The 17,369-nt window shown below is 45.5% G+C and overlaps 1 protein-coding gene across 1 annotated transcript in view; it reads right to left on the minus strand.

Annotated features, from left to right (window-relative positions):
- LOC120065031 (nuclear receptor corepressor 2-like) overlaps positions 1-17,369 on the minus strand; it is a 193,882-nt gene that overhangs the window by 10,193 nt on the left and 166,320 nt on the right. Inside the window, exons 25-39 of the mRNA XM_039015724.1 lie at positions 16,708-16,844; positions 16,447-16,597; positions 16,208-16,315; positions 15,943-16,046; positions 12,926-13,076; positions 4,655-4,780; positions 4,471-4,548; positions 4,108-4,352; positions 3,636-3,981; positions 2,223-2,453; positions 1,797-2,045; positions 1,530-1,682; positions 1,105-1,362; positions 745-928; positions 167-561 (exon numbers count right to left, since the gene is read on the minus strand). Of these exons, the coding sequence (XP_038871652.1) occupies positions 167-561; positions 745-928; positions 1,105-1,362; positions 1,530-1,682; positions 1,797-2,045; positions 2,223-2,453; positions 3,636-3,981; positions 4,108-4,352; positions 4,471-4,548; positions 4,655-4,780; positions 12,926-13,076; positions 15,943-16,046; positions 16,208-16,315; positions 16,447-16,597; positions 16,708-16,844 (2,916 nt within the window). The remainder of the gene's footprint in view (positions 1-166; positions 562-744; positions 929-1,104; positions 1,363-1,529; positions 1,683-1,796; positions 2,046-2,222; positions 2,454-3,635; positions 3,982-4,107; positions 4,353-4,470; positions 4,549-4,654; positions 4,781-12,925; positions 13,077-15,942; positions 16,047-16,207; positions 16,316-16,446; positions 16,598-16,707; positions 16,845-17,369) is intronic.

Genomic DNA, 17,369 nt, shown 5'->3' on the forward strand with positions numbered 1-17,369 from the left:
ACGGGGGGAGGGTCTGGGTGATGAGGGGACCCTGGGATCCAGAGCGTCTTACCATCACTGGCGCTGTTGGCCACGAGCGAGCCCGTCTCTGGCATCCCCGTTTCACAAGAAATTTGACGCATGATAATCGCGTTTATGAAGTTGGCCGCAGTCATGGTGGTCTTACCGAGTGATCGGAGCTCTTGTTCCTGAACGGACATCGGTTTGTTTTGAGTCTTTTCCCTACTAGGCGTGCCACTTTCTCCGCGGCCAACATGGCTATCCGACTGGGGGGGCAGCAGGTGAGGTGGGGGCCGGCCTGAGTGGTGAGAGGCTGCAGAGCCCTGGGGGTAAGGCACGGGGTAACCCCCTTGGTTAGGGCTGGCCAGCTTGGGGTCAGATTTGCTGGAGGATATAGAGGGCCCATGTTGGTCTTGGGAGTGTTTAGGAAGGCCTCCCCTGCTCTTGCCACCATCCCGGCCCATTTCCTTGGGGTCCATGCTTGGTGGGTAGCCATCAGTAGGCATCCCGGTCCTCTGGAGGTGGCTGTAGCCTGGGTAGCGATTGGAGCCTGGCATGGACCTGGGAGAGGTAAACCAATCACTAAAACAGTCAGTGAACATGCCAACCACAGATGAACCCCCACTACAGCCTGCACATCATATTTAGAAGAAACACAGAAGGAGCACATGATATTCAGTGAACCAAAGCACATACTGTAGGAGACACTTAGCCATTTATCCGACATGTTACCGTACAGCTTACCTTAGCACAGAAGGGTTATTGTGGTCACTGGCAGGCAGACTCTTGCCCCCAGTGTTGTGCAGGACGCTGGGCCTCTGCTGGACACTGTCCTGGGTACGAGGGGACACCGGGGAGTGCTGGTGGCTGTAGCCGGAGTGGGAGGAGGGCCTGACACTGCTGCTACCACCGGAGCTGTGCTCTGTGCCTGAGTGAGGGAACAGAGGGAAAACATTACACACTGCACAGAGTAACATCTTTCATCTCATAGAACAGCAGAATACACATCACATACAGACCATGTGCTGTAAATGCGCTACTATAATGGTAATAACAAAACAGCGTAATAATGTAATAGCAGAGTGTGTCTAGATCTTTACACACCTGGTCTCCAGATGGGGGCATGTTCCACGTTGCCATGAGAGAACCCCTTCTCTCTGTCCCGGTCCCGCTCTCTCTCCCGCTCTCTGTCTCGCTGTCTCTCACGATCCCGCTCTCTCTCCTGCTCCCTGTCTCTCTCGCGGTCTCTCTCTCTCTCGCGGTCCCTCTCTCTCTCGCGGTCCCTCTCTCTCTCGCGGTCCCTCTCTCTCTCGCGGTCAGCAGATGGTGTGCCGTGCTGCTTGCTCATGTGTTGGGGCCCAACTACAGCAAAGGAGAGACACAAACAAAACACACACACAGATGAGTCAGTCACACAGCAACCCTTTCAAACACAGACAACTCCTCTGTTCCCAGGCCACTGGCTGGTGTGTAGAGTCCAGTCCAGTCCAGTCCAGTCCAGTCCAGTCCAGTCCAGTCCAGTCCGGTACCTGGTGAGATGGGGGAGGTGTTGTAAGGCCGGCTGGGGAAACCTCCCTGGCCCCCGGGGATGTAAGTGATGCGGTCCATGGGGGAGCCGGAAGACCCTGCAGAGGGAGGGACTAGGACAGGTAAGTGTGGCACCTGAGACAGATCGATGATCCCTGGGGAAGAGAAGGCAAGAAGAACACTAGTCAAAACTACATTACACTACACTGGTCCAGCTAGGTCTCCTTTCTGTGTGCGTGTGTTTGAACTGTGACAAGAGTGAGGCTCACCGCGTGGGGCAGCAGAGTAGGGCATTTGGAGAGGCTGGTCCCGTGGCGAGAGCCCCCTCAGCAGGTCTGAGCGCTGGGCAGCCATAGCGGCGGCTGCAGGCCACTGGTGCATCTGCTGGGAGGTGATGTAGTCGTTGAGCAGCGTCTGGCGGTTCTCCAGGGCTGCCGTGTCGGGGAAGCCCCGGATCAGGTAGGGGTAGGGGTGAGGGTAGCCAGGGTTAGGGGCCAGGTGGCGAGGCAGGTAGTAGGCTGATAAATGGGGAGGAAGACAAAGAGATGCCATCATATTGTGCCATCATATCAAGTCCCATAATCCCTTCCCCAAACCACATCCTTTCAACAGACAGAAAGAAGAGGTATTTAAGGAGCTCCTCTGTAGTGTACTGTACAGTGGACACAAGAATGGACCAGCCGTGTACTGTGTACCTGGGTCGATGGGGATGCCCTGACGCAGGGAGGCAGGATCGAAGGATAGGGGGATCTGTCCTCGGTACACGTCGGCCCCCAGACCCTGCAGCAGACGCTCGTACGACACCAGGGACGCCTGTTGTTGTTGGGCCTGCTGCTCGGCAACGCCCGGCAGGGGTGACTTGCCGGAGCTCATCTCCCGAGGGGTGGGTGTGGCCTTGCGCTCCTGAGGCTGGTTCTTATTGGAGCCTGGACCACACGGAGGAGAGATGGGAGAGAGCAGGATGCTTTAGAAAACACACACACACACACACACACACACACTGTGGCCTTCATATTAGGTATGTTAACACTAGGGGAGAGCAACTCAACCCAGGGCAAAAAACGATCAATGCATCTCAATCAGACAAGCTAGGAACAGACAGGAAGGAACGTTTGAACTTTTTAACGTTGGGATCCTTAATGTAAAGAAATATCCCTAACTGAAAATCTTAGTTTCCTCCCCACAAAACTAAAATCTCAGTGCAGTTATCACAAAACATATCATTTTTTTGCGTTATAGCTTAACTCGTCAATAGGCTATAAAGTCCTAGGGAACGTTGTGTAATTTAAATAAATCCAGAGGAAGAGGGGAACTTTAGGCTAATTTGTGAGGCATGCAAGACAAGACATTGCGAGATACAGATTACCAAGACATTCTTTCTGCCTGCCCCCTCCTCTCTCTCCCTCACGCTGGCTCGCCTGCTCGTGCTCTTCATTAATGATGCGAGTGTGTGTTCAGTCTTCAGTCTGTTACATGTAAAATATCCTAGCCTATATATTGATGATAGGCCCTGCTTTACTGAAGTTGCGAGACATTGCAGGCCACAAAATGGTAAGATAAAGCATTCCATTGCGAGATACAGCTTTTGATTGCCGATAGATAGTCACAACCGTGCACTAGGCCTGTCTGCCTGGTGACCAAACTACTTATATTGTGCCCCTCCCCTCTCTCTCCGCCCCTCGCTAGCTCGCTGTGAAAGATGCGAGTGTTTGTGTTCTCGGAAGTACGGAAACTAATCAGTCTCCTCCGTTCCAAAAATACTCAATCTTTGGAGTTTATCTTTACACTCAGAAATGGGACTCGACACCGGGAGTCGAGGAATCAATTATTTTGGAGTCAACATCTCCATCATTGTTAACAGTTGGAAAAATGTCAGAGAAAGGCAAGTGACAGCAGCTAAGTCCTGTATGGCAATACTTTGAGAAGTTAAATGAGAAGGAAATGCAACACTTAACCATCTGAAAGGGAGACAAAAATATTTCTGGCAGCTGCATTGTGAATTCACAACAGAAAACCGATAATAAAATGGCTGTTTAAACTTTAAGAAAATGTTTCCATTTGTCACATCCCTATGACAGTGTACAGTCAGGTCTGAGTGTGTGACATACCTTCATGCTGCCGCTGGCCTGACAGGGGGGATCCTCGGTGAGAAGGTCCAGGGTAGGGAGCCCTTATGCCGCCCTTGTGTTCCTCGTAGCCCACAGGGCTGTGGTGAGCCTTGCCACCCTGCTCACCCCCCATTGCCAGGGGCGAGGATCGAGCCATGGAGCTGGCCGTGTTGACCACAGTGGTGGGACGGCCCTTAGGACCCTCCTCGTAGCGGCCCCGCTGCTCGGGTCCCCGCATCTCCAGGTGGGAGGGCATGCCGTAGTGGGAGCGTGGGGAGCTGGCGATTATGGAACGAACGTCGTGCCCCTTCCTTGAGCTACCCTGCTCCTGCTTCATAGGAGTGCCCTGAAAAAAAGACAATGAAAAATACAGAATCTTTCTACCAACAATAGTGACTTTTGTTGCTTTTTTATTTTCCTGAGGCACTGTGCACTGACGTGCAGTGCATCTACAGTGTGGCATTCCACTCACCTGTGCTATGATGCCCTCTTTGCCAGCCTTGGGCATCATCATGCCTTCGGGCATCAGTCGGAGCTCCTCTCTGGGGATGAGGTGGATGGATCGGCCCCCCTCCTTCACTGTGGGCACAATGGCCTCTCGACCCTTCATGGGTTCAGCCATCTGGCCAGTTCCTCGGGACGGGGAGCCCTCTCTCTTCATCTGCTTGGCCTCCCGCCTCATGTAGCCATCCTGGATGTCCAGGTGACGGGGGATACCTGGGGGGAGGAGAGGAGGAACACAAACACACAGGAGTTACAAACTTCACGAGCCATTGTGCAACTAGGTGAGGTGACCATACCCTAATGGAATAAAAGAGTGGGTCTATTTGCTTACCCTGTGAAATGGAACCACGGATGTGGTGGGTTGGGTGTGGGTTGTCTCTCTCGTGAGATATGGCTCTGCCTATCAGACCTGAAGTAGGGGTCGAAGTGAAGAAAGAATAGCATTGGTTACCTCATTGTAGTCTACATAAAGTACATGCTAGAGCTGTTAGAAGGTAGCTGACTCCTAAACTTACCCTCACAGTTAGCTGAAGACAGTGTCTCCCTCATGGGAAACCCCCTGACATCATAGGGGCGCTTCAGCCCCAAGATCTCCCCAGGCTGGCCCCGGCCGTCATCTTTAGGGTTCTGAGAGGGTGGGCCTGAGGAGAACACACCACAAACAACTGTCAACAGAGGAACAGGGATAGTCCACCTAGAAATACCAAGCATCAGCGGGCATTGAGGGGTGGTTTTTACTCTTCAGAAAGTAGTCATACCCTTCAACTTATTCCACATTTTGTTGTGTTACAGCCTGAATTCAAAATGGATTCAATAGATTTTTTTCTCACCCATCTACACACAACACCCCATAATGAAAAGGTATTGAAAAATACAGAAATATCTCAATTACATAAGTATTCACACCACTAAGTCAATACTTTGTAGAAGCACCTTTGGTGACGATTACAGCTTTGAGTCATCTTGGGTATGTCTGTATGAGCTTTGCACATCTGCATTTGGGGATTCTCTCTCATTCTTCCTTGCAGATTTTCTCAAGCGCTGTTAAGATAGATGGGGAGCGGTGGTGAACAACTATCTTCAAGTCTTTCCAAAGATTTTCAATGAGATTCATGTCTGGGCTTTAGCTGGGCCACTGAAGGGCCTTCACATTCTTGTTCTGAAGATTTTCCAGCATTGCTTTGGGTGTATGCATGGGGTCATTATCTTGTTGGAACTTAAATCTTCTCCCCAGTCTATGGCTGTTTGCACTGAAGCAGGTTCTCATCAAGGATTTTCTGTATTTGGCTCCATATAGGTGTGCTACATTCTAAATCATGTCCAAATAATTGAATTGGCCACAAGTGGACTCCAATCAAGTTGTAGTGAGATCTCAAGGATGATCAAAGGAAATTGGATGTGAATACAAAGGGGTGTGAAAACTTACAGAGCATTCGGAAAGTATTCAGACCCCTTCACTTTTTCCACATTTTGTTACGTTACAGCCTTATTCCAAAATGTATTCAATAAAAAAATATTCCTCAATATACACACAATACCCCATAATGACAAATCGAAAACAGGTTTTTAGAAATACCTTATTTACATACAGTACCAGTCAAAAGTTTGGACACTCATTTCAGGATTTCTCTTTATTATAATAGTGAAGACATCAAAACTATGAAATAACACATATGGAATCATGTAGTAACCAAAAAGGTGTTAAAAATATATATTTTTCTTCAAAGTAGCCACCCTTTCCCTTGATTACCGCTTTGCACACTCTTGGCATTCTCTCAACCAGCTTCACGAGGTAGTCACCGGGAATGCCTTTCAATGAACAGGTGTGCCTTGTTAAAAGTTAATTTGTGGAAATTCTTTCCTTCTTAACTTTTTAGGGATAGGGGGCAGCATTTTCACTTTGGATGAATCGCGTGCCCATAGTGAACTGCCTCCTACTCTGTCCCAGATGATAATATATGCATATTATTATTATTACTATTGGATAGAAAACACTCTGAAGTTTCTAAAACGGTTTGAATTATGTCTGTGAGTATAACAGAACTCATATGGCAGGCAAACTTCCAAACAGGAAGTGGAAATTCTGGGGCTGGTTGATGTTAAACTCATCGTCTATTCACATCCCTGTAATATATGGATATGTTCGCACTTCCTACGCCTTCCACTAGACGTCAACAGTCAGTAGAACGTGGAATGAAGCCTCTAGTGTGATGTGGGGCCAGATGGCTGCTATTTGAGTCAGTGATCTGGCAGAATGCTAGTTCCTGGTTACGCGCACTAGTCATGAAATCGCCATGCTTTCCATTACTCTGTAGACAAAAACGAATTCTCTGGTTGGAACGTTATTGGATATATATGATAACTACATCCTGAAGATTGATTCTCTACTTAATTTGACCAGTTTATTCGACCTGGAATATAACTTTTTGGAGTTCGCCTGGACCGGCGCCAGCGTTTGGACATGTGAATTAAACGTGCTGGCAAAAGTAGCTAATTGGACATAAGTAATGGACATTATCGAACAAAACAACAATTTATTGTGAAACTAGGATTCCTGGCACTGCATTCTGATGAAAGATCATCAAAGGTAAGGGAATATTTATGATGTAATTTCGTATTTCTGATGACTCCAACATGGCGGAGAAATGTTGTTTATTTCTGAGCGCCGTCTCAGATTATTGCACGATATGCTTTTTCCGTGAAGTTTAAAAAAAATCTGACAGCGGTTGCATTAAGAACAAGTGTATCATTAATTATATGTAAATAATGTATCTTTCATCAAAGTTTATGATGAGTATTTCTGTTATTAGACGTGGCTCTCTGTAATTACTCCGGATATTTAGGAGGCATTTCTGAACATGGCGCCAATGTAAATCGAAATTTGTGGATATAAATATGCACATTATCGAACAAAACATAAATGTATTGTGTAACATGATGTCCTATGAGTGTCATCTGATGAAGATAATCAAAGGTTAGTGATTAATTTTATCTCTATTTCTGCTTTTGTGACTATCTTTGGCTGGGGAAAATGGCTGTGTGTTTTTTGGATTTGGTGGTGATCTAACATAAATATATGTTGTGTTTTCGCTGTAAAACATTTTAAAAATCGGACACGATGGGTAGATTAACAAGATGTTTATCTTTCATTTGCTGTATTGGACTTGTTAATGTGTGAAAGTAAAATATTCCTAAAAAATATTTTTGAATTTCCTGCGCTGCCATTTCAGCGGAATGTTGGGGGGGGTTCCGCTAGCGGAACGTGTGTCCTAGAAAGGTTAACCTCTCTGGGATATCGCCAACAGCCAGTGAAATTGCAGGGCGCCAAATTCAAAACAACAGAAATCCCATAATTAAAATTCCTCAATCATACAAGTATTATACACCATTTTAAAAATAAACTTCTTGTAAATTCAGCCACAGTGTCCGATTTCAAATAGGCTTTACGGCGAAAGCACACCAAACGATTATGTTAGGTCAGCACCTAGTCAAAGAAAACCATACAGCCATTTTCCAGCCAAGGAGAGGGCTCACAAAAGTCAGAAAAAGCGATTAAATTAATCACTAACCTTTGATGATCTTCATCAGATGGCACTCACAGGACTTCATGTTACACAATAAATGTGTGTTTTGTCCGATAAAGTTAATCTTTATGTCCAAAAACCTAATTTGAAATTGGTGTGTTCAGAAATGCATTGCCTCAAACAAACATCTGGTGAAAGTGCAGAGAGCCAAATCAAATTACAGAAACACAGGGCCTCCCGGGTGGCACAGTGGTCTAAGGCACTGCCTCGCAGTGCCACCAGAGACTCTGGGTTCGAGCCCAGGCTCTGTCGCAGCCGGCCACGACCGGGAGGTCCATGGGGCGACGCACAATTGGCCTAGCGTCCGGGTTAGGGAGGGTTTGGCCGGTAGGGATATCTTTGTCCCATCGCGCACTAGCGACTCCTGTGGCGAGCCGGGCGCAGTGCACGCTGACCAGGTCGCTAGGTGTATGGTGTTTCCTCCGACACATTTGGCTGGCTTCTGGGTTGGATGCGCGCTGTGTTAAGAAGAAGAGACTTGCTTGGGCAAAGAAACACGAGCAATGGACATTATACCGGTAGAAATCTGTCCTTTGGTCTGATGAGTCCAAATTTGAGATTTTTGGTTCACCCGACCTCAACCCATTTGAGATGGTTTGGGATGAGTTGGAATGCAGAGTGAAGAAAAATCAGCCAACAAGTACTCAGCATATGTGGGAACTCCTTTAAAAACGTTGGAAAAGCATTCCAGGTAAAGCTGGTTGAGAGAATGACAAGCGTGTACAAAGCTGTCAAGGCAAAGGGTGGCTACTTTGAAGGATCTCAAATATGTTTTGATCTGTTTTACACTTTTTTTGGTTACTACATGATTCCATGTGTGTTATTTCATAGTTGTGATTCCTTCACTATTATTCTACAATGTAGAAAATAGTAAAAATAAAGAAAAACCCTTGAATGAGTAGGTGTGTCCAAACTTTTGACTGGTACTGTAAGTATTCAGAACTTTTGCTATGAGACTCGAAATTGAGCTCAGGTGCATCCTGTTTCCATTGATCATCCTTGAGATGTTTCTACAACTTGATTGAAGTTCACCTGCGGTAAATTCAATTGATTGAACATGATTTGGAAAACCACATACCTGTGTCCCAAAGTTGACAGTGTATATCTGAGCAAAAACCAAGCCATGAGGTCGAAGGAATTATCCGTTGAGCTTTGAGACAGGATTATGTTGAGGCAGAGATCTGGAGAAGGGTACCAAAAAACGTCTGCAGCATTGAAGGTCCCCATGAACACAGTGGCCTCCATAATGCTTAAATGAAAGAAGTTTGGAACCACCAAGACTCTGCCTAGAGCTGGCCACCTGGCCAAACTGAGAAATCAGGGGAGAAGGGCTTTGGTCAGGGAGGTGACAAAGAACCCGATGGTCACTCTGACAGAGCTCCAGAGGTCCTCTGTGGAAATGGGAGAACCTTCCAGAATGTCAACCATCTCTGCAGCATTCCACCAAATCAGGTCTTTATGGTAGAGTGGCCAGACGGAAGCCACTCCTCAGTAAAAGGCACATGACAACTTGCTTGGAGTTGCCAAAAGGAACCTAAAGAACATTCAGACCATGAGAAACAAGATTCTCTGGTCTGATGAATCCAAGATTGAACATTTTGGCCTGAACCGTCACGTCTGGAGGAAACCAGGCACCTGGCCAAAACCATCCCTACAGTGAAGCATGGTGGTGACAGCATCATGCTGTGTTGATTTTTTTCAGTGGCAGGGACTGAAAGACTAGTCGGGAAAGATGAACCTAGCAAAGTGCAGACAAATCCTTGATGAAAACCTGCTCCAGAGCATTCAGGTTGTCGTGTATTTGGCTATGCCGGATTAAGTGATATGACATGCTATTCTATAAAATCCTTTCTCTGTAATTAATATTACCTGATTGAGCAAATCATGTAAATGTAATTAACTAGAAAGTCGGGGCACGACAAAATAATATTTATAGAGCAGTTATCTTCCGAATAAACACTTAAAGACCTAGTAATATTTTACATCAATAGCAGTCAACATTAATCGTCACCTTATTTCAGTCTCATCTGAAAGTTGTAAATTCTTGGTTATCTTCATGAACAAGTTGAATGAGCAATACAAAATTGGGTTTAATTATTTATTTACTAAATACCTAACTAATCACACAGAATTACATATACACAGAATTAATCATAGATTACACATTATGTCATAAAGGAAACCGTCCCTAGCGGACGGAACAGATATGACAGCTGGTTACCCAAAGAAAAGGGGGCTGGGTTTGAGTGAAAGAGCGGGAAGACTGAAGAACAAAGGGAGAAGCGATGTCTCTATCGGGCCGTAGGCAGCTACTCTATCGTAAATACAGAATCTTATGCATTCTAAATTACCGCCCATTTGGAAAAGGAAAATGCAATAAATATTTACTCTGAGCTGCGCTTCAATAGGTTGGCGGTAGATGGAATGCCGTGTTGCCCAACAGAGTCCTTTGAAGAGTGTCTCTGGTGGTGAATGGGAAACGTTGTAGTGTCATCATTGTGTGGTAGACGGGATACTCTGTCCATCCTTTCCTAGCCCACGTTTACAGCGGCCGCTGCTAACTCAACGCCTCGGAGGTATCACTTCTGTAGCAAATAAGAGTTCAAAGTTCATACCATTCGCAACCAAAGCTCACGCTGAGGTTGGCTTCGTTCTGTAGTTGACATGTTAGTCCTTTTCAACGTATGGACCGCCATCCTATCGTCCTCGGAACAGGAGGTTACATTTTCGTCAAGGGCTTGTATAGTGGAGGGAGAAGGGTGTGTTTCAAAGTTTATAACCCATGTCTCTTCACAGGGGCGGGCCACTGATTGAGCAGAGCCCTAACCTTATGAAAACCCAAATCTCTCATTTGGAAGCTAAAATTACATTTCATCTGGTACCAAATAATTTTATATTTAAACATTTGAATTGCACAACAATTCCATGTGAATCTGATAACTATAATGTGTAGACTTTCCCAGATACAGTTTATGTCGTCCTGTCATCAGTCATAATGTCTCAGATGACAACCGAACTGACATCATATTCATTAAGTACCAACGCATATTTTCAACTGGTTCTATTACCGAAATATGGTTCCTTTCCCTCCACTTGTTTGATGTTCCCAGACTCTCTATGTTTAACAAAGGCTATTCAAGAGAGAGAGGAAAGGGAGAAAGGTATTTATGGGGGGGGGGTCATAAACCTTACCCATAGGCCAACGTCATGACAAGGTCTTCAGACTGGAACGAACGTTCACCTTTCAACCGGACAACAACCCTAAGCACACACCCAAGACAACGCATGGCATGAGTGGCTTCGGGGCAAGTCTCTGAATGTCCTTGAGTTGCCCAGCCAGAGCCCCGACTTGAACCCATTCAAACTGGAGAGACCTCTCTGGAGAGACCTGAAAATAGCTGTGCAGCGATGCTCCCCATCCAACCTGACAGAGCATGAGAGGATCTGCAGAGAAAAACGCGAGAAACTCCCCAAATAAAGCTGTGCCAAACTTGTAGCGTCATACCCAAGAAGACTCGAGGCTGTAATCGCTGCCAATCGCTGGGTCTAAATACTTACGTAAATGTGATATTTCAATTGTTGTTTTGTTATCCATTTGCTAAAATTTCTAAAAAGCTGTTTTTGTTTTTTCATTATGGGGTATTGTGTGTAGATTGATGAAGGGGGAAAAAAATTATTGAATCAATTTTAGGATAAGGCCAGAAAAAATTGATTCAACAGATTTTCCCCCAGAAAAGTGGCATGACCGAGCGAATAAATACAAAATAAATAAACATTAAGTGATAAGGAATAACAGAACTTTACCACATTGTCCTAGGGGGCACTTGTGCAGGCTCTAGGCCTAATGTGAGCTTCAAGAGTTAACTTATTCCATGTAAAAACGTATATGTTTCTTAAAAAGAAAGATGTTACAATGTTGTTATAACCATGATAAATTAAACACAATGGGAAGTATAACATATAAAATGTTGATGTATAATAATGAATTCATTACCTGAATGCATCTCTATAGCCTATAAGCTTTAACAAATGATTCATACAAATATGATGAGGCCTCTCATAGACTAGGCCTTGTAGAAAGAGGGTCAACCAAGTTAGGCCTGCCAAATTAACGTAGCATTTCAAAAAATACATAAATCCAGCCTAGAGTATAGCCTATCATCATCAAAATAAAAAAAATGTGTTTATAACATGCACAATTAGAAGCATCAATCTATATAGAGCAAGCTTGACTAAATTCCAGCCCAGTAACTTTGCTCACCGCATCCTCCTTTGACTGTCTCGTCTGGCTGCCACGAAAAGCCCTCACCTTGGAGACAGTCGATCACATCATTGTGGAGCTGCTGATCTGCACGAAGTGTGTGCGTGCCACTGGCCATGTACTTTACTGGACATGCTAGCTATTCTCGGCGACACATCATCACTTCAAACGCATTCCATCTTAGTGTTATCGGTTGGCCTACAACTACTGGTAGTACCGGCAAAATGTAAGTTATGAATTGCAAATCACCATACAGCTGACACACTTCGATTTCAATCATTTTGACTTCAATTTGGCCGTCTAAAATACTATCAGCTTGCACTGCATCTTTGCTGATGAATGCCCTGATCTCTGGCCAGTGAATTGGTTCAATGACATTGTTGTTTCGTATATTAATCGCTTCTAATAGATCTGAAAATAATGCATGAACCATGAATTTAACCGACTGTTTGTTTATAACGAGGGATGTCCCACATTTAACCTGGACAGATAAATAGTAGGAATTTGCGCTGGCTTCAGCCATGACGGCATGAGAGAGAAATGAAACATCTGCATGTCGCTTGCAGGTGTGAGCGTGTGTGTTTCAATGTCCAATCCGAGAAAGTGCGAGAAAAGTAAGGCGGGGCATCCGTTAAACAGTAATTCAACTTCGTCCGGCCTATGGCTGTTATGTAACTAAATGTGGGAAAAGTGAAGGGGTCTGAATACTTTCCGAATGCACTGTATGTAAATTTGATATGTCATTTTCAATAAACGTCTCAAAACATGTTTTCCCTTAGTCATTATGGGGTATTGTGTGTAGATGGATGAGGAAAAACAATACATTTAAAATTCAGGCTATAACAACAAAATGTGTAATAGGTCAAGGGGTGCGAATACTTTCTGAATGCATTGTAAGTAAGTGAAGTAGCACAGCGTTTCTAGAAGGTTAGAGTACTGACGGTCATAGGTGAGGATGTGTCCACTGATGCCCTCATAGACCACGTGTCCTTTGGACAGGAGCTCATCCCGCTCCCTCTCTGCTCTGCTGGGGCTGTCCTCTGTGATCAGACGGGTTATGGTCCCCTTGTACAGCATGTCTGCCGGGGTGCCCTGTGGAGGGAGTGGGACAGACATAGGAACAACACTCAATCATCTCACAAGATATAGAGGACATCAGTTTCACAGATTTCATTAGTCGTTGTTTTAAGTTCTGAATACTTACAGTACCAGTCAAAGGTTTGGACACACCTACTCATTCAGGTTTTTTATTTTTTTATTTTTTTATTATTTTCTACATTGTAGAATAGTGAAGACATAAAAACTATGAAATAACACATATGGAATCATGTAGGAACCCAAAAAGTTTTAAACAAATCAAAATATATTTTATGTTTGAGATTCTTCAAAGTAGCCACACTTTGCCTTGATGACAGCTTTGCACATTCTTGGCATTCTCTCAACCAGCTTCACTTGGGATGCTTTTCCAACAGTCTTGAAGGAGTTCCCACATATGCTGAGCACTTGTTGGCTGCTTTTCCTTCACTCTGCGGCCCAACTCATCCCAAATGATCTCAATTGGGTTGAGATTGGGTGATTGTAGAGTCCAGGTAATCTGATGCAGCACTCATCACTCTCCTTCTAGGTCAAATAGCCCTTACACAGCCTGGAGGTGTGTTGGGTCATTGTCCTGTTGAAAAACAAATGATAGTCCCACTAAGCGCAAACCAGATGGGATGGCGTATCGCTGCAGAATACTGTAGTAGCCATGCTGGTTAAGTGTGCCTTGAATTCTAAATAAATCACAGACAGTGTCACCAGCAAAGCACCCCCACACCATCACACCTCCATGCTTCACGGTGGGAACCACACATGCGGAGATCATCCGTTCAGCTACTCTGTGTCTCACAAAGACACTGGTTGGAACCAACAACCTCAAATTTGGACTCATCAAAGCAAAGAACAGATTTCTACCGGTCGAATGTTCATTGCTTGTGTTTCTTGGCCCAAGCAAGTATCTTATTATTGGTGTCCTTTAGTAGTGGTTTCTTTGCAGCAATTCGACCATGAAGGCCTGATTTCACGCAGTCTCCTCTGAACAGTTGATGTTGAGATGCGTCTGTTACTTGAACTCTGTGAAGCATTTATTTGGGCTACAATCTGAGGTGCAGTTAACTCTAATGAACTTATCCTCTGAAGCAGAGGTAACTCTGGGTCTTCCTTTCCTGTGGCGGTCCTCATGAGAGCCAGTTTCATCATAGCGCTTGATGGTTTTTGCGAAGCACTTGAAGAAACTTTCAAAGTTCTTGAAATCCTCCGGATTGACTGACCTTCATGTCTTAAAGTAATGATGGAGTGTCGTTTTCTATGCTTATTTGAGCCGTTCTTGCCATAATATGGACTTGGTCTTTTACCAAATAGGGCTATCTTCTGTGTACCACCCCTACCTTCTACACCTGCATTACTTGCTGTTTGGGGTTTTAGGCTGGGTTTCTGCACAGCACTTCGTGACATCAGCTGATGAAAGAAGGGCTTTATAAATACATTTGATTGATTTATTTATTGATTGATTGAAAATTGATTGGCTCAAACACATTAAGGAAAGAAATTCCACAAACTTTTAACAAGGCACAACTGTTAATTGAAATTCATTCCAGGTGACTACCTCATGAAGCTGGTTGAGTGAACACAAAGAGTGTGCAAAGCTGTAATTAAGGCAAAGGGTGGCTACTTTGAAGAATCTCAAATATAAAATATATTTGTTTAACACTTTTTTGTTACTATATGATTCCATGTGTTATTTCATAGTTTTGATGTCTTCACCCTTACTCTACAATGTAGAAAATAGTAAAAATAAAGAAAAACTCTGGAATGAGTAGGTGACTCGTACTGTATATTTTTCCAGAATTAAATTTTTCAGTGTGATAGCTCTGGTGAGTAAGATCCTACGGAGTGTACATCATGCACTGATGCTACATAAGAATACAATTTGTGTCTCAGACAATAAGCCCCACAGACTCTGCAGTGCTAACACTAGGTGACAAAATGTCAGCAGCAGGTTTGGTCGGGGCTTTCTGTCATATCTCTGGCACACTTTGCTGTGAGTCATATTTCCGCCGTGGCCGCTGAGTGTTTATGTAAGCCTGCTGGGAGGCTGATAGAGAGCACACAAGGCTGTCATTGGAGCCTGATATGGAGTGTTGGAGGGGGGGGGTGAAGAGGGACATGTGTTGCCCTAGATCACATTTCCTGTCTGTTGATTACAGCTCTTTCCAAAGAACGGGGGTGGGTGGGTGGGGGGTGTAGTATAGGTCAGGGGCCAGGGCATCTACCCCTCAGCATTCAACTTTATCAAGGGAGATGCGAGCGACGCACCTGATACAACAAAGCCTTATCTGTACACGCATACACACACTTTCGCTTTAGCAGTCAGCTAAAAAAACAAGGAAGGGGCAGGCTACTCCCCCCCCCCCCCCCCCTCTGATTACATCTCTCTCACCTTTCCCTCAGTTATCTATCTGGGCATATATAACATCACCCCATTTCAAGGCCAGTTGGCCGAGGCAGATATTACAGCAGGCTGAGGACTGTGCATATCAGTGATGGGGCTTAGTGAGTGGAGAATAAACAGATAAATAAAGTAGAGAACAGACGTGGTACAGTGTGTACCTGTTGCTAGGGCGACAGGGAGCAATCAGAGCCACGATCATGTCACACCAGGCAGGATCAGCAGGGAGATCCTGCCTGCCTGCAGCCCCAGCCTTTACCCTGCCTTGCCTGAACACTAACTGAGCCTGACTAACTTTCCAGCCTGTGGTCATGACCTCTCAACACGTCTATGTCATTGTCCTCGTTTCATTTGGAGGCATACAAACAGTCCGGTGAGACTTTTAGGTCAAAGCTGATAAAGTTATGAGAGTAAATAAGGCACAGTAAGCAGAAGCACATTGTAGTGTTGTGGTCAGTGTGTTGCTCTTACCTGGGTGATGGAGCCTCCCCGGTAGGAGATGGGGGAGTCCTGGTGCACTCTGGTCCCTGGGATGCCCTTTGTGATGCTGCCCCCCTGCACTGCTGGCAAAGACCCTGCAAATGCAACACATCCAGGAGCAGAGTCAGGGCTTTATATTGGCATAGACATCTGTTTATGTACCAATAACAGAGAAGAAAATCCGTATAAGCAGAGAGCAGTGTACACTTGGTGCCCAACATCAAGGGGTGTGGAATGTATCTAGTTATGAACTCACCACGTCCAGCGTTGGCGTCATGGGGCATCCCCTGCGTGGACAGGTTCTCTGCCAGGGATGACGGGCACCGCGGAGACAGCTGCTCCTGCTTCACCACCGGGTATGGACCTGGTGTGTGTGTGTGAGTCAGAGAGGGACAGAGTGAGACAAGAGCAGAGAGGAGAGAGAGTGTCAATGGAGAAAGCCCAGGACACCCAAACTCTACAATTGAAGGTTAGGGTAAGAAGAAGGCAACTCACCAGCAAACCAAGGCTGGGAGTGCTGCACCCACTCCAGACACTTGGACTCACCCACTTTCCTCTGATCCATCCAGGACAAACCCATCTGTGCAGGGGGCATCTTCCCATGGTCCATCCCGTGAGCCGGGCTATGCAGCTGCACTGGGGTGCCCTGCGAACCACATAACAACAGTGAGCATGGTGAACGGCAACACTAAATTCACTTTCACAATAACTCAACATCTAATGGGTGCTATGGCTCTCTCGAGTAGTGTCCTATACCTGTGTGATAGACCCCCCTGGCTTGTTGGAGGAGATGAGAGGGGGTGGCTCTGGCATATGGAGGGGGAGCACCGCTGCCAATCTGGCACCATCCTGCTGCAGACCAGGGGGCCCAGAGTGGCCAGCCTGCTGGAAAGCTGAGAGCAAAGACAGAAATATACTTTAAAAATATAGACATGGCAGTTTAGGGAAGCAAAGTAGGGTTGGCTAAGAATAGCACAGAGCAAGGAGGCATAACAATGAAATGGGAGATGAGACTTGAACTGGAATAGAAGGGATGAGGGTCTGATGATGGGAATAGGGAGGGGTGAGGGTATGATGATGGGAATAGGGAGGGATGACGGTTTGACTAGAGGGAATAATAGTAAGGTAGGGAAGGTCTGGGGAATAGAGAGGGGTTGTAGTGGGACAGTGGACAATCAAAGCACTTCTAACTCACATGGCTCTCAGATATCTCAATTCTTATTAGCCAACACCCGTCACGTGATCGGGTCCTTCTCACAGGCATCTCAGCTAAGAAGTAGGCTACAAGTGAAGACAGACACAGCGGGGACGCAACTGCGCGGATCCTTCTTATCGAATTCCGAGGCGCATATTGAATATATCCATCCACATTTGGCCTACAGTACTTTTCGTCAGCCAACAAGATGAGTAGGCCTTAC

Source organism: Salvelinus namaycush, chromosome 1 (genome assembly GCF_016432855.1).
Source record: "Salvelinus namaycush isolate Seneca chromosome 1, SaNama_1.0, whole genome shotgun sequence".
In the NCBI taxonomy this organism is placed as follows: domain Eukaryota; kingdom Metazoa; phylum Chordata; class Actinopteri; order Salmoniformes; family Salmonidae; genus Salvelinus; species Salvelinus namaycush.